A 23,202-nucleotide genomic window follows, 5' to 3' on the forward strand; every position below is an offset into this window, starting at 1 on the left:
TCTTGAATTTATTGGAGTTTTTACCAGAGCAAGGAATGCAGTACTGTGACCTTTTTAGCAGCAAGTTTCTTTTCATACTGCTGGGAAAAAAGTTTACCTCACTAATATTTAACAGTAGGCTCATGTGAGAGTTGTACTTTGTGCACCATACAATGAATGGTAAAGATTTGGCCGGACTTTATTACAGAGATGTTAGGACATGGTTTGAAGGCTGTTGTGAAAAAAATATGTTTTGATTGTATTTTAAAGATTACCTCTATTACCGTTTTAACTCAGTATATAATTTTCAGGAAATATCATCTGTTTCTCCTTTAGAGAAACCTTGGTCTGTGTGGGAGTACTTTGGAACTACCAGAGCATAAATTAGAGATTTCCAAACCCAAAATACTGTTATGGCCAGGTAGGCACCTGCCTCTTTATCCTTTGTCACAGGCATATACACCTGCCCCCTTTTCCCTTCCCATTCTCTCCCATTTCTTCCACTTGGGTGAGGATTCAGGAGGCAGACATCTCATATGGGGCCACCTAAAATACACTTGCTTGTCCAGATCTGTTTCTTGACTCTGCATAGTCCATAGAAGGAAACAGATGGAGAATGTAACTTGTCCTGGCCTGTCTCGAACATTCAGAGTAAGCTGCATGATTTGCCAATGGATATGTGTTCTGTCCCACTATGAAAATGGCTCAGGCAATTACTCTGCAGAAGGTGTGCACCATTTTAGATGGCTAAATGAAGGGGTATGAATTCAGTCCCCAAGAGTATGAAAGAACAAGCTTTCTGAGAAGAAAGTGATGTGTAAAGCATGGCATGCATGTCATTAGTAAAGGATATGGATATTGCTTTCTGAAGAAACATATACATGTTTAAATTAAGCAGCAGCCGTTATTCAATTTAATAGCTGTTTGCACATAAATCTGTTTTAAAGTCACTAATTAAATTATGCTTCCATTAGGCGAATCCTATCAAGAATAATGTATCGTTATAGCATATTCGTGGCATGCTGTCTATGTAAATGACAGTACAGAAGATAACAGGACAGCCTTTTTAAAAATAATTCCCATCACGAATTGTTGGCTGTCTTTAGTTCTCGTAATATTTTTTTTATTAGAAGTGTTGGTTTTCTAAAATTGTGTTAGTAAGCAGGCACTGACATTAATGTTAATCATATTTTTCAGTAAGATAGAATTAGGCCTACATTAAATGCTGTTTGTGTCAGTTTCCATTTTTGAGATGCTTCTTACAGTCGTAAAAATACTTGGCCGCAGTGAAAAAGTTCAATAATAGGTAATGCTTTTGTAAGCATTGTAGATACACTGTGATCTGGACTCCAGAGGCTAAAAATTAACAGATTAATACCTGCCACAAGAGAATCCTGGCACTGGAACAGGCGATTCTAGATGTTTCCTGCTGTTGTAAATCAGAAGACAGCAGCCTCGGGCTGTACAAGGATTTCACACAACCATAGGTCTTCCCAATCTTCAGGCCAGATTAATTGAGGGTAATCTAATTTAGCTGTGTCAGAAAGGAATTGGCTGGAGCAAATGTTGAAAGGTAAGTTTTTATTTTAAAACATATATATTGGAAAGTGAGCAAAACTTCTGAGTCACATAGAATGGCTATTTTGAGTCACTGAACTGTCAAATGACTGGATAAATGAAGTGGAAACTTGTTAAGGAAAGAGACAGTAATTACTTTGTGTCTGAATTTTTAGAAGAATTCGATACTTACATATTTACTTAGACACCTAAGTATTTATATAGGTTTGTTTTCCTAACTTAATACACTGATTTGAAAATCATCAGTGAATGAACATAGTGACAAAAATACATCTGCAGTACAGAGTGAATATCACTCTTAATGTTGCTGGGATCCTCCTGCATACCAGAGTATTGCTGTTTAATGCAAAACTAATAACAATAATAATAAAAGTAAAGGTACAGTTATCACAGTCTCTTTGCTGTGTGTGTAGGAATGACTCAGACCATTGAGCTCTGTCCAGAATAGTGGGCTGCTCTATAGAACACTGCTTTATTCCAGAATGCAATTAATGCTGGGTAACATAATTGAATTGCAGTTAGCAGCAGTTTCTGACTAAGACAGGTATTTTGCTTTTAAGTATTTGCTCAAGAATAATATTTTCTGAAATCATGCACTTGATAATTTGTTTGGCAAAAAATAAATCATTCTATTAGTCAGCCAGCAGTCTGTATGAGAGTAATTATTCTTCTGCCTTCTCAAACAAGTCAGAGCACCAGTCTACAAATGAAATTCATAAAAGAACAGTTCTTTCTAAATGAGATTATCATGCACATTTCTTTACATGCAGGGCAAGAAATATGGTCAGTCGGTCCTTTCTTTTTCTTATGGACATCAGAGTTCTCAGATAAAGGAACTGCCAGCTGTGCAAACATAACTGGACAGGTGACATGTGCCTTCCACATGTCACTGTGACAAGTGTACTCTGACAGCAAGTCTTGCTCGTGAAAAGGAAGTATCCCCAAAGAGCTATAGGTGTTCTGCTGCCCTTTGATATGCAGACTTGAGTGCCCTTCAGATTTCAGCTTTCTGCCATCCTAGTAGATTAACATTAGCAGTTAAAAGGAAAACGTCCTCCGAGGGCTTCACCAGTGGCAAATCCATGTTTATGATATTATTCACTAAAGGGAGACAGAAATGGGAAAGACCTCTCTCTTTAATCAATAATGCATGCTCTAGTTAGTCCTGTCCTCTGGACATGATTAAACATGTATTTTGTTTCATAACTGCTGATTTTGGTTGACTAGGGATTGTAACTACATATCCTCAAGCCTTTCCAGCTAGCATCGGGAAGATCTAACGTGAACTGAGTAGTCAGCTATGTTTAATGTTAATATGGCACATAAACTAAGAAGACCACCCCCACCCTTAAAAGAAGAAAAATCCCTCAAAATCCCAATGGAGCAGCTAATTCTAACCTGTAGAGATCCAGGCTAAACTTGCACCGAGCAGATGTCTGTGATGTGAGCCAATTGTAGATGGTAGCCTCCAGGTGTGTCTTTGTCACCACTCATTTGAAGTTTTGAAAAAAACATGGTTTCTTTTATGTTAAAGATAAGGAATAAAGCTCAGCTTGAAGGCTGAGCCGTGTCAATTAAACGTTAGGATGGGGTCTGTTCACAGCTGGTAAATTATTTGGCCAAGGAGGCTGATGGAAAAAGCTTTTTGGAAGCGCACTGGAATTTCTGCCCAGCTGGATGGGGACCAGGTTAGGTTTTCCATGCCTGTTGCCACTTGGAGGAGCTGCCCTGGGGCTAGGCCAGTGGGGCTGGCAGGACTTAGCCCGTGCTAAGAGCCTGACCACTTGGTCCCCCTCCCTGTGTTCCCGTGCTAGAGCACGCAAGGCTCCTCAGTGTGGGAAGGGGAAAGCGCATCTTGTAGGACACAGAATAAAAGTATCAGTCAGGAATGCTCAGTCTGAATGCCAAGTGTGTTCATCTGGTGGCTCAAGCTGATAAAATTCAAGATGACAAAATTTGACAGCTGCTGAAGAGTAGAGAATCCAAAATGAACACGCAGTGGTTGTTATTAAACAGGAAACATTTATCTTAATGTGGTGTCAGCTATTGCACAATAAACGATGATGATTTCCTTTTACTGAAATGTGATATTTTTAGTGTTTTGGTACTGGGACACTAGTAACTGGATAACATAGGTGTTTTGTTTTTGATATTGATTGTTCTGCTGAAACCAGGTTGAAACCATACGCTGTATGTAGGTATGCGCGCGAGAGAGAATTCAGGAATTTTCTAAGAAATGCTTTTGCTTTTTCTAAAACGTTTAGTTTCCTTTCTTCTTCCCACAATTTTTCAAATCTTATTTTTTTTTTTTCCCCGTTACATTAGCTGAAGGAAAAATGCCTTCCTTGAGAGGAAAGGCACAAACTGTGCTGGGCCTCATAGAGCCGGAGCAGCTTGGCTGTACGTTGACTCATGAACACTTGTCCATGGACTACAGCAGCTTCTTCTGTCCACCTTCACCAGGCCAAGAGCCTTTGGCTGAGGGGCCCATCGAGATGAAGAACTTGTTTTGGATCAAGCAGAATCCCTACAGCCATAAAGACAACCTCGTTCTGTGTCAGGAGATGGATGCGGTGAGGGAGGAGCTGCTACATTTTAAAGCAGCAGGTGGTAGGACTATTGTGGAGAACACAACCGCAGGAATTGGTCGGGATATGAAGACTTTGAAGAAACTCGCTGAAGAAACTGGAGTCCACATTATTGCTGGGGCTGGGTTTTACGTGGGTTCCACTCACTCTTCTCAAACACAGGCTATGACAGTGGAGCAGGTAAGTCTTTACCATTTCTTGGGAGCCTCTCTCCTGTGAATTATTTCTGAATGAGTCAAAGATGGAGAGAAATTCAAGCAAAATGGATGAACTCTTAAAGTTCTTCATTTACAAAACTTGAGAGCAGCGTTCCTGCTTTTGTGTAGTAGCTAGACCAGCCCTACCAGTGCGTACTGAGATTATCTGTCAGCATTTCCAGTTCTTAAGCTCTGTTCTCTCACAGGGATTCGTTATAATTCAGCAGCAAAAGGAAAATAAAATATTTCATGTCTAGGCATCTGGTACAACACCGATTATCCTTTTTACAATTATTTAGGGAAGAAGCATATCCCTTCTTCATCGTTTGTCTGTTTTCCTGGTAATTACTTCCCAGTTAAATCACCCAGAATTCCTGTAAAAAGCATAAAATATAGCAGTATTTATAGGACAGTTGTAAATCATCACTCTGCCCTCTTCTCTGCCATTTTGCAGGCTTTTCAGGGCAAATTCTAGATCCTGTTGTTTGCGTGGTGCCTAAGACAACGTGTTAATAATGATCCCACGATATTTCTGTAATAATACATATTCATTCATCTTTTATTAAGAAAATGTGATGATAGGGAGAAGAAGGAAGGGAACTCTCCAAGACAGGAGGCTGTGAATGTGAATGAGTAGGGCTGAGAAATGTTTTTTTGTTTTAATCTATCACAGTTTACAAATGAGTCAAATTCATTTTAAAAATAAATGTTTAGAACTTCAGCAATTGCAATGTGAGGGAGCACTGTTATTAACCTCAGTGGACAGAAGTGGCACGAGCTGTAGGATACAGCTTTTCCACAAATTTAGAATTTGGTATAAACAGATGTCTTTGGGCAAAGGTTTCCCTAATATATTTCATGGACTGCTGCATGTTCACAGGTGTCCTGCAGTCAGCAGTTACTCAATACTTAACCCAGTCCAACAGACAATTATGTATGTTGCTCCAGAAGTAATGCCTCCTGTTTATTTCCGTGGAAACTACAATAGATACAAAGAGCACCATAACACTGTTTGATAAAGCAAATCCTCAGCTACAAAACACAAGATGGTCACCGCCATTAGCTATGTGTTTACAACAGCTGTTTGCCTGCATGCTGTGCTCATAACAATCTGCAGCAGTGGATGTGACCCGGTGTCACTGTCACCACTGCTGAAATGCACCACCCATCACCTCAGTGCGCTCACGTCCACTGTCTGGTCTTCATAAACATTCAGTAGGCATAAATGAATGTCACTGAATGCAATTTTTTTCACATAGAGGAATTCAGTGACCCACCTTTGCTTCATCCACACTTTGATGTCAGGCACCATTTTGTCAGACTGCCCCTCTGCTGCCTTCTGTCACATGGCAACATCACGTAACAGAATACTGGAGGGAAGGTTCAACCTCTACTGCCATACCACCTTGTCCACATCTGATGTCATGGGTTAGTGTCATAAAATAGGAGACATTACTTTTAGAGCAACCCTTACAGTTACTAACAAAGAATTGTACAGCAACTGATCTGTGGTAAGACTAATTTGACTTAACGATATATTTTCTGATTAGGCAAAGATAATTTGAGTATATATATTTTTGCTAGCCTTGTCTGAGTGAAGGAGATATGTAGGTGTTTATAAGTTCACAGTGATGTTTAGTGAAATGAGGGTATTACTGTGCAGGAGCAATGTTCTTTGGGTTGCTGTCAGGAGAGGAGTGAATTCCCTGTCTGGTTGTCTATAGAAACGTTTGGTATGTTGGTTATACACGAAGCAGAAGGTGTGTGATCACAGGATGGAGGGTTGGGCACATGTTCAGCTGAGCTTTATGCTTGTCGTTCTGGAGTCAGTCGAGTTATTGTAGTTTTACATTTGCATTCCAAAGAGCACGATTTGCCTTTAACTTGACTTTTTGGGGTCTGTGGCCTGGAATCTTTGTCAGACTTTCTTCCTCCCTTATCTGAATGACAAGGATTCCTTATTCACTGAGCCCTGGTTTAGCAGGACATTGGCTGGAATTGTTTCAGCTTAAATCAGTACTCAAATTGTGTATGGAACAATTTTCCCTACAAAATGGACAGTTGAAGGAGAGATGCTCTTAAGTGTGAATGCTATTATATTGATTTCCTTCTCTGTTTATATTGGTCTTAGTTAACAACTAGGTTAATGATAGTTGGCAGAAACTAAGTATTAACTGCAGTGTTTTCACACAGCCAACTGTTAAATAAGTCCAACAGAACCTCAGTGGTATAGCTAGCACAGCGTCCATAGGCCACATGTGATGCCCTTCAATAAAAACAGTGTTACCAATGCAAAATCTCATTTCCCCATTCTTCAGCTCACAGGCATCATTGTTGATGAGATCCTCCACGGAGCAGATGGGACTGACATCAGGTGTGGTGTGGTGGGGGAGATCGGCTGCTCTTGGCCCATGACTGCAAGTGAGTGCAGGGTGCTGCAGGCAGCTGCACACGCGCAGGCACAGATTGGGTGCCCCGTCATCATCCACCCTGGCAGGCACAGCGATGCACCCTTCCAGATAGTCCGCATCCTGCAGGAGGCTGGGGCTGACCTTTCCAAAACAGTCATGTCTCACCTCGACAGGTAAGTGGGCTTCTCAGCTCTCATTCTGGCCGTGCTGCCACAGCCTGTGGAATCTGGGGGAAGTGCTCCGTAAGTAGCTATTCTTCACTGTGCTCTGATATCATGGCATGAAGTATTATTTTCGTGTTTACTGACTTAAAAAGATGTAACTGCTTATATAAAGCTTGTTCAGTTTCCAGCACTTCGATCTGGATCTGCTCTTGGGATCATACTGCTAAAACACACAGAGATTTTAAACACTCCCATAGTAGCTCTGGATGCAAGATTAGGAATAGCTGTAGCTGCATTTTGAAATTTTTTATTTCTTAAAGAAGATTTGATGAATTCACCTGCCTGTACAAGTCGCAAGATCTGGGTGTTGAGTGGCCCTCACCAGGCTATGTGGGAGCTGCTGGGCTTCCAACATTTTGGAAACTGGGCCACTCTTATGGGCCTGACCGAATTCTTGCTGATCCTAATGGAGCACTCACTTGATATGGGTGGATTCTGGATCAAAGCTGGATCTTTTCAATTCTGCTATCAGACAGAAGAAATACTACTTAAAAAGAAAACCTTTGGATTTTGGATGCTCCTTGTCTTAGAACACAGAGCTAACTTGTAGTTTCCTTGAGAGCAAAAACCTGAAGCCCTACATCAGAGGTGTGGAGGAATCAGGGTGCTTTTCTCACTCCAATTTAGAAACATGTTCTCTATTAACAAATCAGTTTTGTGTGATCCTGTGTTGCACACAATGAGTTGGAAAAAGCCCAAGCATTGATCAGTTTGGACAGTTGTTGAATAATGGAGTCTGTCTGTGGTCATATGACGCTCAGCAATTGGATTTTTTGTCCTCAGTACAAGTATAATGCAGGCAAGAGCTCTGAGCTCCAAATTTCTAACTCTATGAGGTTACAAATCAAGCTGCAGGTTTTGTGTATTTGTAAAGAGTATGGGGGTTTTAGGAGCATAGTATTCAGTATAATGAAATGTTACTTATATTCTATTATCGCTTCTATATATGGGCTTTCCTTATGTATTTACTCAGATTCCATTGTATGTGTAGATAGCTCTTTTTTTTTTCTTTTTTTTTCTCAATTCGTAAGAAAAACTGATAGCTTAAATCTTTTTGTGAAAGATGACAGAGTGGGCTGCAGCATTAGTACTTACGGACCCATTTTTGCTGCATAAACATCGGTTCTGTTTTTTTTGCCTTTATATGCTGTTATAAATCACTGGATTCAGCAATTTATTGGTGGAAAAAGTAAACAACATAAGCAGGAAAACAGTCAAGGCAGAGGTACAGTTTCACTTGCAACCACTGATACACAATCTGGCATTCCCTTATTCTGTCTTTCTTTTATCATTATTTTCACACATTCAGGTTGGCAGTTGCTGTAACATAGGCTCTAAACTGCTGTGAAGTTTGGCTTTGCAATGTGCATTTAACATTTTAAGTCTCTTTCACTGAGAAGAATCCATGTGGGAGCATCCCAGCCCCTTCAGTGTGAGATGAATTTGTACATAGCTCCATATTTCATGCCAGCTTTTGACATACACAGAGGGGCAGTTTTCAGGTGGATTTACAGTCAAACTCTAAAAGTAAAATGCTGGCCACCATATTTTGCCGTTTTGCGTCTTAGAACAAAAGGTAGCATGTATCCATCTTGGAAATGCAGTGTGCAGGCTAGGAAGCAAAAGCTCCTGAATCTTGGCTACTGAATCCAATCACTTAACGGCGATTAAGATTGTAAAGTAGCTTGGTAGAGATCAGCATCCATTGCTTCAGGAGCTTTTGTTCAAAGACTCGCAGCAGCTGTTGGGAATGTTGTTCTGAAAGTGTCTTGGCTGGGTTTCCCTTGGGTGACTAACAGATAAAGTCCAGCCTACAGGACCACTATGGCCATGCTGCCCCAACACCTAGTTCCAGCACACCACCCAGCCACTGCAGCTGGGAGCTGCTGCTGCTGCATCCACGTGGCCTCCAAGGGGACTCAAGGGCTGGGGAAGTCGAGCTCTCCTGATCTTTGATGAGACAGAGCTTCTGAAAGCGTGGTGCTATGTGTAGTTTCCAAAACCTGTTGTTCTGGCTGTGATTTTCAAATACATTTTTGGTGGAGTAGGTTTTTGTTTTTTTAATTTTTTTTGTTAGTTTTATTTTTGTTTTCAAAAACACATGGGGTCATCGCACAGGGATAGGTGCTCTTGGATACTGTCTGAACTGAGACCTAGAATAACTCACTGCTTGCTCTGCACCTTGAAAACACGTGCAATAAATATTCAATCTCTGAAAATAACACTTTTCATTAATTTCAGTTGGCAAGTCTTAGACTCCTACTGATGGCAGGCTTCTCTCAACAAGGGTTTTCTCTCTCATCTGTTCCTCCTCCTTGATCCTGTTAAGTCACAATATATTGAATTTGTGACATCAGTCGTTTCCGTAGCAACAGACTGTGATGTAATTGTGTAGGATAAAATTATTTTACAATGTGAGTGTCAGCAATAAGAGAAGAAAAGAACTACAGCCCTTCTGGTTAACTGTGTTACCCTGGTGGAAAGCTATTTTCTCCCTAGATGCAAAAAAAAATTGTGTAATGGTTATAAGAATACGTTTACAAGGTATCATTTGAGGGTTGGATAGTGGGTTTTCTTCTTGTTTTTCATTTGCATAGCTTATAGTCTTGGTAAAAATGTTTCAAAGAAAAGCATTTTCTTTGAAAAAGTCAGCCACAGGGCTGCTGAGTTATCCTTCTTTTTCCAAATGAGTGATGGGTTTTAGTAGCTTTGTTTCATCACTTTTCAAATCTGATGCAAAAGCCATACCTCAGCTGCTTACAGACCCATTATATATTTTTGTAAAGACCATTTCCTTAAGGTGATCTGGCCACATCCCAGTGCAGACTGTGATATATTGCATTTTCAGTGACAGTCTGGAAACATCACTGTACATTATAGAAACTAAAGACAAAGTTATGTATTAATGGTGTTTGATGGATGAAACAAGCCCTGAATGTATCTGCCTCCTGTAACTCTTCTGGGAAAGTAAATCTGTCTTATGTAAGCCATCCATTGTCTTTTTTTTAAATGTCACTGAGTTAACCTCCTCCTTAAATGTCCTTCCTTGTTTGATTGTCTATTTGGTAGTTCAGTGATATCAAAAGTAAGTAACCTTTCTGTTTCCATTTAAAGATGATTGTAAATGTGTTTATTATATCATGGGGGAAGAGTTGCTTTGCTTCATTTGCATTTAATGCATGATTGGAAAAAAGACAGTGCTGTGTATCAGGTTAAGTTGCATGTGTCAAATGTGTGTTCTGTTTTTCAACATCTTGTGTTACTGTTTTTGTTCCTTACAAGTAGAAAGTTACAAAATACCTTACCATCCTACCATGAGATTTTTTTTTTTCCTTTTACAGCGCTGACATTGTGTTCTATGTGTTCTGCAGGAGCATATTTGATACAAAGAAACTTCTGGAATTTGCTAATCTTGGATGCTACTTAGAGTATGACCTATTTGGTACAGAATTTATCTATTACCAGTTCCAACCTGACATTGACATGCCGAGTGACAATGACAGAATTGCAAGGTACCTGCTTCAGTGTGGTTAAAGCAATAGCATTGCCACTAGCAAATTAATGTTACTGGTACTCATCTTAAAGGGCATCACAGAGCAATTCTGCTTACGTTTCAGAATTGTCTTTTCTCATACTAAAATAATCACTTTTTTTTTTGTTCTTTTTTTTTTTTTTTTGCTGCTGCTACTTCTTTAGGGCACCATGTATAATTTCTTCTATCTGCAAAGGAAAACATGGTGTCAGAGAGTCATGGAGTATAACTTGAGAGGAAGATCAAAAGCTACTTTAACTTCATTCTCTGTCCTAATTCCATGCTGATTTCATTTAATTTTATCATTTACTGCATGTATATAGGCTGTCAAATTACAAAAGAGAAGTCTGGAAATGTAGGATATGTGTTAGGATTTGTCTTCTGCTTGCAACCCAGTGTCACAACCAAGTGTTGTCTGAGCCTGTAATATCTCCTCACAAGTGAGCAAAACTCACTGTTTTTCTTGCATGGAGTTGGTTCTCTTTTTCCATCCTGAAAACCAAGCTTGTTCATCCACGCTTTTTATCATTTATCTTCCCTGTTTCCTTTGTCCTTTCCTGATTTGGAAGGATAAGGTTCCTGTCTCTTCAGAGCCGTCATTCTCTTCACATTCACAGTGTGAAAATATTGGCCCTATTGGCAGGATCTCTCTTCCCCATTTCTCATCAGTGCGTGCGGTCCCAGCTCATCTGCATGACAGGTCTGCTGTGCTCTGCTAACACAAGGCATTGCCAAAGCATTGCTCCATCCTCTCTGTCCAGAGATGCCATCCTCCTTTGCTGTTCATCTTCAGTGTTCATGTGTAGTCAAGCAGCAGGTTTCTGAGGGGTGGGATGCCAGCCTACTTTACATCTTTTCCACTTCCAGAGTCAGAAGCAATTCTTCCTTTCTGTTTTGTGGGAAAGCGTGTAAGGTCCTTGATCACCAGTGATGTGGCTTGCTTTTACTTGCACTTGAGACCTTGCTTTTCTGCCATTCATTGCCGGATTAGCTGCAAAACATCTTTTAAGGCTGTTGTAGTTACTGTTCCTTGCTGCTACTTTTAACACTAGGAGTCCTTTCTCTAACAGAACTCTCAGTCTTGTGCTTAGGATTCTAAACTGCTGGGATGAGTCTGCAGTTTTCACGCTGAGAATATGAATGTGTTGCTCCCCTCTGCTATGCCACAGTAGGTCAACATGCATAGAAGCACTATGAAGACAACATGTAGAAGAATGGACTATGCCTTGGTTGATGAGTGTTTGTTCAGCCATGGCAAAGTTTTCTTTCCATCCACAAGTCCTGCTTAGCCACCAACATCTCTCCTTAAACTCTGTGACAGCTGAGTGTTTACTGCAGCAGACTGCTCAGAGGCAGAAAACACTGAGTTTATTTTCTCTTGTATGGTGTGAATATCTGCACTCGAGGTAAGAGTGCCATTAAGTGCTTTTGGTGCATCCACACTGGGCATTTGATGAAAGTGGCAAGTTCCCTGAGTAGTTGGGTTTTTGGGTCAGTTTTGTTTTTGTTTGTTTGGGTTTTTTTTTGTCAAGCAGTGCCAGAGAGGTGGCAATCAAAATGGTCTTTAAATGTGTCAGTGGAACAGTCTTTGACCAAAGTAATTGGAAAAAATATGTTCAATTCTTGTCTATTCAAAATATAAACTTCCCTGAGTCAGCAGCAAGTACCAACTGAACTTCAAGGAATGAACAAGCTTCAGATATGGAATTTGAAGGACCCTATGCCTCCCCAAAACACATAATGAGTCCAGATGTGGAGGAAGATTATTCTAAGAGGATATTTAGTCAGTCAAGAACTTGGGCAGCCCTCCAGAGCTGTTGCTGTTTTTCTCTATGGTGTCTGTGTTTCAAGCTAGCGAAAACACTAGTGACATTGCAATCCTACAATATACATGCTGTTTATATTGGTTTTGTGAAAGGTGTTTTCATATCAAGTTCTATCACGCTTGACTTTTTCCTTCTATGCCCATATTAATTAGATGGTGCTAGATATATCTCCTCATAAGTAATTGTAGTAAAAACTGTCAGTAAGGGTTTCCAGATATGGAGTGGTTACTTATAAAACTAGTATTTGCTTTCTTGCTGATCAAAGTACAGTCAAGAAGGTGAAAACTACAATTTCACAGCGCTGGCGTATGATGGAATTGGGTGGCTCAGTGAGAAATGAGCCCTTTCCTGGTCCGGTCCATCTGCCCCTGCCACTTTCATGCTGTGTTCAGATACCAATGCAAACAAAAAACGGAAGCTTAGGGTGTAAAGTCACGCAGTGCAGAAGTTCTAAAAACTGAATCAAGGGATTAAGATAACCGGAGTGAAATGGGGAACAGAAGGCTTCCTCGTAGCAGACTTGCCACAGGACAATGACCAGCAGTCTCTGAGTCAAGCTTGTCACCTTGCCGAGTCTGCTCAGCTGGGCTGCTGCATTAACTCCTCTTGCCAGCACTCTACAATGCTCATCTTATTTGTCTAATTTAATGAGCATATTTGAAACGTTTATTGATAACTGTCTGTGTGGAATGTAGTGCTGACAGTCCAGAACTTTATCAACCTGGTTATTCTAGATGAGAATTAAGCTGTGCTCAATTACAAAAATGCAACCTTAATGGCTGTCACAGGCCTAGTGTTGTGTCAGCAGCAACAGCTAACCCCCAAACACGGTCATGCTGAAAAGGAGCTTTGCTGAGTCCCGTGTTGAGAACCTGTCAGTGAGAGCTATACTTTTTACTTTTGCAGGATTTGTATGTTGATCGATGAAGGCTATGAAGACAGAATTCTGATGGCTCATGACGTGCACACCAAGAATAGGTTGATGAAATACGGAGGTCATGGATATTCACATATCCTTAAAAATATCGTTCCTAAAATGCTGATCAGAGGCATATCCCAGGATAGAATTGATAAAATGCTGATAGAAAATCCAAAGCGGTGGTTGACTTTTAAGTAAGAATAGTGAATTAATTTTCCTGATTATATGGGGGAGATTGATACAATTCAGATACGATTTAGGAGAGCAGCCATTTAGATCCGTGCTTCTTTTCAGAGATCCGGAAGGTATTAGTGCTATGAACAACCTGATCACGACTTCTGAATTAACACAACAAAATTACGTATTTTCTCCTGTCTAAAAGTCCATTCAGGAATGACTTCCTGGATGTGGGCCTATCTGCACAATCTTTCCAATGTATTAAAGTATTTGTTACCAAAGAGTAATCTCATCTAATTATTACATTATCCAAAAATATTTTTGAAGAAGCACCACCTGGGCTTTGAAAGAAACTGCAGTTTTCAATTAAATTCCCCTTCTCCAGGGTGTGATTTTAATTCGTGTAATATTGACAATCTGCTAATTATCCCTTTACTGAGCATTATTTAAATGATATAATGTCTGTCACTTTTAAATCTCTTCCAAAGAGAACAGAGGGCAAAATTTCAAATAATTCTAAAAAGACACTGTTTCTTTCTACTGGAACTATGTACTTATTTTTAACTGAAACTGGGAAAAAAAAAACCAAAAACACATGTAAGAGATTGTTTTTGAATAAAGCAATTTGTAGCTTCCTCTGTGTAGTACTGTTATGGATTTCTTTTTAAAATGTTGATTTGTCATTTTGAATTTATGGATTGACCACGTGTGACTGCATGCAGACCATTGGCTCTTTGTAGGGATGCAACACCAGAACTCAAAATCTATTACATAATATGGTTTTAATGAGTTGCAATAGTTATAACAAAGGTTGTGATACATGTCTTTACAAATCAGTATATCAAGATATGATGAAAAAGGAAGAAATGTTTGCCTTATATGTGTTTTCCACATGAAGTGTGTTCTTTCCTCTTGTCTACCTTTAACCAGGGCAAGTGATTTTTCCAAAAATATATATATATGTCTTACCCAGTAGCAATGGCAGCCTGATTCAAAAGCTTCTTCAGATTATATCTCACGTGTCTTGTAGTGCTGAAATTTTTCCAGTGAATACCTCAGTAAATATGCATTGCTAGTTGCAAATGGTCTCTACCTCATTACATTACTGCTTGATACTACACAGTGTCTAGCTGCACTGCTGGCAGTGTGCTAAGTGATAAAAGCAACCCCGGAATGAACACACAGGAATGCAGCTACACGTTGAAATGCATTATGTGGTATTAAAAAACCAGGAGTAGTCACTGCGATGTACAGATAGAGTTCTGTGGTACACTAAATGAGTAACCACTCTGGTGAGATGATACACAAGCCACGTGCAACTCACTGCCCCTCTGTAAAACCAAGATGAATTAGGCCAGCCATCCTCTTAGACTGGGCCATCTCTGCGTATTGTTTGATTCAGACGACTGGAACAGAAACAGAATGAGTACTGCACTCCGTTTAAAAGCTTTACTCATTCAATTGAGGCTTCTAGAGCTGTTCTTCAAATTTTCAGCAGACTTTTACTGGGGAATCAGCACTGGAGAGCTGTCTGTCTCAACAGCAGATGCTGTTGGCATCTTAGTTCAGAGAAATCTGAGTTCATACCCTTAGTAGATTAGACAAGGTTGCTTGTGACAAATGGCATGAAATTGAAATGCTAGGGATTGCCTCTATTACTCTTCAGTGATTTATACAAATTTTACCTTCAATTTGCCAAAGTGTTAGAAGTGACATAACCAGCTGTGCTAAGGAGCTAGTTCATTATCTCGATAACATTTTTAGATGGAAATTTGCAAGATATAACCAGAGAAATAGACAGCCTCCCCTCACCCAAACAAAGCAAATAATAGATCTGTTACGTAAGTAGAAGTATTCTGTGGCTGTTCCCGGTATGACTGATTCCAAAGCATTTTTATAACTATGTAACTCATAGTACCTGTGCTTAGTTTAATTCTTCAAGCTATTTATCCTTTATACTTCTTTCTTTGAGACTTTAGATATATCTATCTATCTATCTATATATATATATGAATGAGAAAAATAGGTTTTAATACACACTCTCTTGCATGTAAATATCTGCTTCTGTCTTTGCATATGTGTTTTCATTTTTGGTAATATGCTCATCTGTGTCCGTTTCATAGGCACACCTTACTACAAACTGATAGCTACCTACCACGGAGAAGGCCTGCATCCCAACATTTTCCCTTACAACATCACATCTCCCGCTCTTCCTGTGCGGGTGAGATCCCGCCAGCTGCAGTGAGACGAGTCGCTGAAGACAATTAAGTGTTGACCCATTCCTACAAAATTCTAGTTGAACACCTGCAGTGTGTTAAGTCATTACTGTTTTATTAAAAATAGTAGCCAAGTACAGACTAAGTGCTAAGGGACTAATGGGGTTTAGTTGCTGCAAAGAAAATATCCGACCTCGGCCTGCGCAAGTGGATTCTAGGCCTAAATATTTACACAGCTGACCATCAGGGGCGGCCTGTAAGGTTGGCTAAATATATATTTACACGTGTTTACAAATGAGCAGCTAAATCCTCTTTCCCCTGACATCGATGGGAGTTTTGCACTGGCTTCAGTGTAATTGAGGATTTGGTGCAATATAATGGTTCGCCAGCTGTTAAATTTTTCAGGAAAAAAAAAATGTTTCTTCTATCCCTCTTTTTCTTTTAGAACACAGCTAAGGGGAAGACAAAACTGAACAACTTCAGCGGTTGGATATTATGTTAAAAGTCTAATGTAAACCTACAGAGCAGGAACACCGAGTTAAGGCTTGAAGCTGATTAGTTTCTAGTTTTAAGTGGAAGGAGAAGAAAAGTACAAGGCAAACAATTCCTTTGGAGAGAGAAAGTGTATTTTGATTACCTCTTCCTTTTATTGTAAAATCATTCCTCACCACACTATGAGTGGACTCCAAGCATCATTGTTAGCAGGTAAGTCACAAGAACCAAAGCTGAAGTATGGATAAAGCAGCAAGATCATAACACATCAAAGTATCATATACACTGAAGAAGTAACTCAGCGTCTTTTTGTGTTCGTTTCTTTGTTTGTTTCCTATAAAAATTTCATCTAGGTAAGACTTCATTCACATGGACACTAACAATGAGGAAGTATTTGCTTTGGCGGTAGTGGATCGCACATCTGTTTAGCTTGCTTTGTATTTTTTCTAACGTAAAGTTTCTGTGTGTCGTACAGATGTGACTCAGGTAGCATTCGACTTTCCCCCACTGGTGAGGTGCAGTGGTCGATCTGTGCCGGGGTGCTTGTTTCATTGACTTTTGCCACGCAAATCCATTGCTTAGAAGAGCGAGCTTCGTTTTCGGGGCATTTGGGTGGGTCTTTCGACTCAATATCAGTCGGCATAAATAATAAATCCAGAAAATGTGCTGTATTTGTTGTTGTTTCCTCCGTGTGCTTTTCCTCCGTCTAATTTAATGTAAACTTCGTCTCCCGGCTCCAGGTGAAGCACCACGCTGTTACTGGCGTAGTCGTAGTTCTGGTCCGCATCCTGAGCGATGGCACTAGCTCGAACCTACGTGAGATACATAACGAGTGGTTAAGAAAAGCCAGATCATTTTTCCTGCGTGGTGAGGGTTAAAGCGCAGCCTCAGCATTTTATACAGCATCCGTGCACTGCCACTTTACATGTCTAAAAACACACATCGTCCATTTCTCTTACGGGCACTGCGTCTCCTACAAGACAGTATTTGAAACGAAAGCCACGGCCTGCTCACTGCTCAGCCACCTGATTCATACAGAACCGCCTGCACTCCACTAAATGTGTTGTGCCATATGTAACAGTAGCTGGAGTTGGGAGAACTGGGCCTGGTCACGCACCAGCTTTACACTGGTGCAACTTTTACCTCAGCAGATAAATGGATTGGCACTGGCGAGGGTCTGCAGCGAGGCCCCATGGACAGCAGGCTGCGGTTCTCCCAGAGCCGCCTTATTGCCATACAGCTCATAGGATCACACTGCCAAACGAATCAGGAAAGGCACACCCACACACCCACATCGCACATGAGAGCAGGTGAAGAACCAGCGTGGTTTGGGAAAGCCATTAGCAACACGTGTCATTGAGCAAGGTGTTGGTTTCCGTGCGGTGTAAAAGATGCGCGTGAGAAGAACGACGGCTACGGCGCTGTTTACTCTGAGGCTTTGGAGTGTACAGGCGATGAAGGACTTGTAATTTCATTTACGCCTTCCACCCAAACATGCCTTTGTGTCCCATTTCCCCCTGGCCACACCACTACTGATCAGACATGACATTCCAGCAAACTGGATGCGATCTGTAATTGCAGGGTGTGTGTCGGTTTCCGGCAGCGTCTGTAGCACTGTAAGTCTCCAAATCACTCATAGATAATTTGACCCAGTTTGTTCAAATATTTAAACTTAGCTGTGTATGATTTATTCCAGTGCAGCACATTTCTTGTTGCTTGTCTGTCCTCATGTCGTTAGGGAGCAGTAAGTGATTTAGTGGTGCTGCAAACCTGCGTTAAGTAATAATGCATGACTCGGTGTACTACGTGGGGGATTTTATCTGCTCCGAACTGGAGGAGCAGGCTGTAAGTCACAAATTGCCACGGATCCCTTTCACTGTTTAAATGACGAATTTCCAAATTAAACTTTCATGGGATACGATCTCCCATTAATATTAAGACTTTAGGAGGGAGGAGGGGTCTCTGCCGTGGAGGATTGCGTGCTATTGAAAACCATAGTAGGTGGGAATTCTTTGTGCATCCTGTCTGGGGGAGAAAGGCTGAGAAGTCCTACGGTGCCTTCACAGTCCACGAATCTACTACTGCATATTAACAAACCCCAGCTATTTCAGGACTTCTTGATCCTGGAATTGTTTACAGAGCGCATCTCTTCTGCTGGTGCTCCAGCAAGAATCATTCCAAGCACAGGGCGTTTCCTCTGGGTTAATGACCAGCGGGTGGAGCTGAAGGATCTGGCCATTAACCCTAGCAATACCCCCTAAGAAAATAGCACGGGCCGAGACTGTTGGTAGTGTGAACAGAAAGGGCAAAATGGAAAGGGGTTAAATGGCTGCAGGTGAGGTGGAGAAACTTTCACAGAGAACAACTATTTTGCCTGCTAGCAAGCAAAACGGCCTAAATTGCTTTCCAAACTTCCATTTAGCTGATAATTAAATGTTACTTAGTGCATTTTGCTAAAATTTCTGTCTACTGCGGGTGGCAGGAGCAAAATCAGACTGCATTCCTGAGTGTCATACTTAGGTCGGCGTATGGACGCCGGTTACAGCATCAGACATTTCACGTTAAGATTTGAGACAGTACCTTGTGCCTGAAGGTAAAAAGAAAAGAAAAGAAAAAAGACACGGAAACCGAAGTGAGACACTACTGCCCTGTGCATGGTGGTAAACGTCCTGTAAATCCAGCGTGCTGTCCCTGCGGCTTATACCTGCCAGCCAGCTCAGCCAGCATCGTTCCTGGTGCAGCCTGGGGGAGGAGAGGAGCCCGAGTGAACGCTCAGCCGCTGGGAGCGTGAGCGCGTCTCGGCCCTGCAGCCACCCTCCCTGCGATGGGTGAAGGCTGCAGCCCTTGGCATTCCTCCTAGGCACCGCGTGCGGAGAAAAGGTTTTCCTGCGAGCCGTACCCTTCTCTGTGCCATCCTCGGCAGGCTCCGCAACGCCTCACTTTCAGAATCCCCGCACTTTCTCACAAACACCGCACACCGTCAGCCACCGGTGTCCCAAGGACAAAGCGGAGCCCAAGGAGGGACTGCTGCGCTGCAGCCGTGTCTGCGATAAACAAGTTGCGTGCGGGTATTTTCCCGAATATTTACACACACATCTGCAGCTCCGCGCACAGACACCCCCCTCCTTTTTTTTGTTTCCTTTGAGGCAGCGAGAGTCCAGCGCGCCTCGTGCCTGGCGCTGGAAGTTGTCGTGTTTGGAAACACACTTCGAGCTCCATTTAATATTTATGGCCTGTTACTTTTTTAAAAAGCGCCGGGTCTGGGAAAACAAACACTTTAAAACGCGTTATAATAGGGACCGGCAATGGATTAGTGCTCTGACTGCTGTTAGCGCTTGAACATCGCGGTACTCCCACGGCGGGCAGCGCTGCCTTTACGGGGAGAAATCAAAGCGAACGCGTTACAGCTTTACCGGTCCCTGTTTATGTGCTGCGACGATATTTACGGCAGACATTTTCGAATTTAATTAATTGCTGCCGATGTCCTCTTTATCCTGTTTTCTCAGCGCTTCTGAGGAGCCGTAAACAAAAGGTTAAGCGCCGTGCCGGACCCGGCGGCCGCCGCCGGCGGAGGTGAGCGAGCGAATGTCCCGTCCCGGCCCCTCCCGGCCCCTCCCGGCCCCTCCCGGCCCCGCGCTGTCCCGTTCGCGGCCGCTGTCCGACGGCACTTCGGGTCGCGGCGGTGCCCGGACCGCCGAGTGCGCGCCGAGGGAGCGCGGAGCGGCCCCGTGGGCAGCGGTACCCCGTCGCACACCCAGCGATCGAGGAGGCAGAGCCTCTCCTAATTAAAACGGATTGTTCCGCTTTCCTTCGCGCAGCGGCATCGCGCGATCTTTGATTCTTTTTCTAACGTCGCCATCCCCCCTCGCGGGGAACAGCGGCGAGCCGGGGCCACGGTGGTGTCTGGAGGGGTGTTCGGCACAAAGCCGCCTCCCGCCGGCGCTTTCCCCGGCGCTGACCCGCTACGAGGTGCCCGCTCCCCGCAGGATGCCCGGACCCGGGCACTCCCCCAGCTCAGGGCTGCCCGTCCCGTCCCGGCTCCCGCTTCCCTCGTGCGCTCCCAGTCCGGGTCTCTCCCCGTCCCGTCCCGGCTCCGTTCCCGCAGGTTTAACCCCCCCGGCCCCGGCCCACCTGGTTGTTCTTGCAGAGGTCGGCCCACATGCTGGTGCCGTCGCCTCCCCGCATGAGCACATGGTAGGTGAAGAAGTAGATGCCGGGGATGGAGCAGGTGAACTTGCCGGTGGTGGGGTCGTAGTGGTTGCCCAGGTTGGTGACCACGTCGTCGAACTTGAGCACCTCGTAGCCTTCGTGCTGCCGCTTCAGGCCGGCGTAGAAGGCGATCTTGGGCACGGTGCTGTAGGTGGCGGCGCTGATGGCCCCCGCCGCGTTCAGCCCCGGGGCCCCGGGCGGCCCCGGCAGCCCCTGCCGCCCCGGCTCGCCCTTCTCGCCCGGCGGCCCCACCGGTCCGGGCGGCCCCGGTTCCCCCGGCGGCCCGCGGGGCCCCGCTTTGCCCGGCCGGCCGGCGTCCCCTTTGGGCCCCTGGATGAAGGTGGGCAGGGACTGCATGAGGCCGCGGTCGGGCGTGGCCGCCGTGCTGGGAGCCTTGGTGCCGCCGTAGGGGTCGCAGACCATGCGGCAGGTGCCCAGCATCTCGTAGTGCGCCGAGGTGCCGGCCGAGCTCACCAGCACCGGGATGAGCACGACGAGCAGCAGCACCATCACCACTCCCAGCGCTCCGGCCGCGATCAGCCGCCGCCTGCTGCCCACCAGCCGGCTCAGCGCAGGGCGATCCTCCTGCCTGCTTTTGGACAGAATCTTGATGGCTGTGCGGGGACCTCCTCAGAGCCGAAAAAACGCCGAGCCCGAGCGAGCCCGGCTCCCGGGGGCTTGGCCCTCCCGCGCCGGTGTGTCCGGCGCTGCGCTGCGGCCGCTGCGGGCGGGTGTGCAGGGAGCGCTGCCGCCGCCCCGACCGCCGCACTTTTATGCTCCCGCCGGCGATCGACTTTTTTTTTTTGCACACTGTGCCAGTCCGAGTCAACTTTCCCTGGAACTTGCCTTTCCTCTCGCGATCGCCCCTCTCTCTCTCTCCTCTCTCTCCTCTCTCTCCTCTCTCTCTCTCGCTGCTGTTTTTTCCCCCCGCAGAGGTGACAGCCCTCAGCGGGGACGCGCTGCCCGCTGCCCGACGCCGCTCAGAGCCCGCGCCGCCGCCGGAGCCGGAGGGAGAGCAGGGATCCCGCCCGGTACCACCTGCCAGCAGAGGAGGAGGCTGCCGGGAGCGCTGGAGCAATTTATAGGCACCCAAAAGCGCAGGGGAAAGGGGAGCTGCTTTGGCATCTCATTCCAGCATCTGCTCCGCTCTTCCCACTCACAAGGAGTTTGGCATTACTCTGGCAGTGTGGGAAATATATTTTTTTTTCCCTCTCTCCCCCTCCCCCCCCCTTTCCCGTAGCCCTCCCCACGTCTCTCCCCCCCCTCCCCCAACCCCCCCCGCCCGCCCCCCCTCCGCAGACGGATGAGCAGCAAATTCGTGCTCCTCGCTCAGCGCTGCGTCTCGCCGTGACGGCTCCTTCGGAGCGCGGCGAGGGGCAGAGCTCTGCCCACGGCCTTTGGGCAGCCCCGGGTCACCGGCGGAGAACTGAAAGGTCAGCCCAGCTCCCTCCCAGCGCTGCCCCGGGGCCGCCCCGCAGCGCTCCTGTTATCCGCGAAAGAGCGCTTGAAATGCAGGGATGCTCTGCGGTTACCGATGGCTCAGGTGGAAGTTATCTGGCGACAAACTGCCGCGCGGTGCCGGCGCGGAGATCGGCACCTCTCAACTCCGGAGATCCCTCTTCGCCTCGCCCCAGTGACAGCCGTAAGGGTAGAGAGGAAAACATTTATTCCCGCGAATTAAAACTGATGTTCTCGTCACCGGTTGCAGCGTTTCCCTGTGCTTACAGCAGCCGCCCCTCTGCTGATGGTGACACGGAGGAACACGGTTCCCTTTCGCTCAGAAACGCGAGGAAAGTGTGGGACATACGCAGACCAGCAGATGCCCAGGGCTGAGAAAAAGGTCTCTGCCTCAACTCGAGGGCAGCAAAGCGTTTCGTTCAGTTCTTTTGTTTTGTTTTGTTTTTGCTAAAGGTTTCTCCTTTCCCAAGGGCTGGTGTGCACCTCTGTGCCACGGTGGGAAGGTGCAATATTGGTGGCATTTCTCCCAAGGAAATATTAAGCAACTTGTCTTGCTCACAAATATACAAGGTACACAAAGAGCTGCTTAAATAAACAAACAGAATTGATTCCTAAATCATACTTCTGTATTCAGGAGCAATGGACGTCAATCAAACGTGGGTGACATTTGCCTGTCAATACAGGGATGATGGCTGGAAAGAGTGTGACTTATTATGGCAAGGCAAGAATCCGAAATGAGCAGCGGCAGCAACTAGGACAACAACCAAATAATAGCATCTCCAGCGATGATCAGAGGGCTGTGATCTTGTCTCGGGTTTTATTAGCACGAATCCACTCTCCCTTCCCCCCCCTCCCCCCCCCGCACTCTGCACTCCTTTCTTTCTTTTCTGTTTCGCAACACAATAAGGTCAAACAGGCAGGCAGTGGGAAACAAAGATTCATTGATTCCTCCTTTTAAGCAGAAATGTCAGCGGCTCCTTCTGCTCTTTCCTGGGAGACTCAAAGGCAGTGAGTGTGTCCATGCCACGCAGAGATGGGCCCTCCCAGCTCCTTATCTCCCCAGAAAACTCCCGATAAAGCCTCCATTTCACACACTCGTAAATACCCCGCTACCCCTTTCTCTTTCTTTCTTTTTTCTTTAATGCTCCATCTTTGAGAGATCCTTTATCTGGTGCCACCACAAGCGAGCCATTTCCCTCAGCAAAGGGCTCCCGCTCAGGACCCGGGAAGGCGGCCGAACACATCGGGAGGAGTAAGTTTCTATCTCATCCCTCTCTTTGCCCCACAGGAAAAGGCTTTCAACGCTGCTCTTTGGTCTGTGCAGGAAGAAAAGTTGTGTAGAGTGACAGCTCTGTCTCAGACTGCAGATGGCCTTCGGGGGGTTGTGTTTTGTCAC

At 44.6% G+C, this 23,202-nt stretch overlaps 2 protein-coding genes across 2 annotated transcripts; one reads left to right on the forward strand and one right to left on the reverse strand.

Annotated features, from left to right (window-relative positions):
- Positions 1–1,437: 1,437 nt before the first annotated feature.
- Positions 1,438–13,619, forward strand: PTER (phosphotriesterase related). Its single transcript, XM_065731317.1, has 5 exons — positions 1,438–1,552; positions 3,883–4,325; positions 6,661–6,926; positions 10,349–10,489; positions 13,242–13,619. The coding sequence occupies exons 1-5, from the start codon at positions 1,543–1,545 to the stop codon at positions 13,450–13,452; spliced, it is 1,071 nt and encodes a 356-aa protein (XP_065587389.1). The 5' UTR covers positions 1,438–1,542; the 3' UTR covers positions 13,453–13,619.
- A 2,428-nt stretch (positions 13,620–16,047) lies between these two features.
- C1QL3 (complement C1q like 3) lies at positions 16,048–20,873 on the reverse strand. Its single transcript, XM_065731570.1, has 2 exons — positions 20,271–20,873; positions 16,048–16,951 (listed from the first exon to the last, which is right to left on the reverse strand). Exons 1-2 carry the CDS (start codon positions 20,856–20,858, stop codon positions 16,772–16,774), a joined length of 768 nt encoding a protein of 255 aa, XP_065587642.1. The 5' UTR covers positions 20,859–20,873; the 3' UTR covers positions 16,048–16,771.
- Positions 20,874–23,202: the final 2,329 nt, after the last annotated feature.

The sequence above is a fragment of the Cyrtonyx montezumae genome, unplaced genomic scaffold (genome assembly GCF_038088225.1).
Source record: "Cyrtonyx montezumae isolate F1298 unplaced genomic scaffold, pur_monq_1.0 scaffold_14, whole genome shotgun sequence".
NCBI lineage: Eukaryota > Metazoa > Chordata > Aves > Galliformes > Odontophoridae > Cyrtonyx > Cyrtonyx montezumae.

Coding starts and splice junctions, on each gene's coding strand:
- C1QL3 (XM_065731570.1), bottom strand. CDS start 20,858: ATGGTGCTGCTGCTCGTCGTGCTCATCCCGGTGCTGGTGAGCTCGGCC. Junction 16,952..20,270: donor ACCTCTGCAAGAACAACCAG/GTGGGCCGGGGC, acceptor TATCTCACGTAG/GTTCGAGCTAGTGCCATCGC.
- PTER (XM_065731317.1), top strand. Junction 6,927..10,348: donor GTCATGTCTCACCTCGACAG/GTAAGTGGGCTT, acceptor TGTGTTCTGCAG/GAGCATATTTGATACAAAGA. Junction 10,490..13,241: donor GACAATGACAGAATTGCAAG/GTACCTGCTTCA, acceptor TTACTTTTGCAG/GATTTGTATGTTGATCGATG.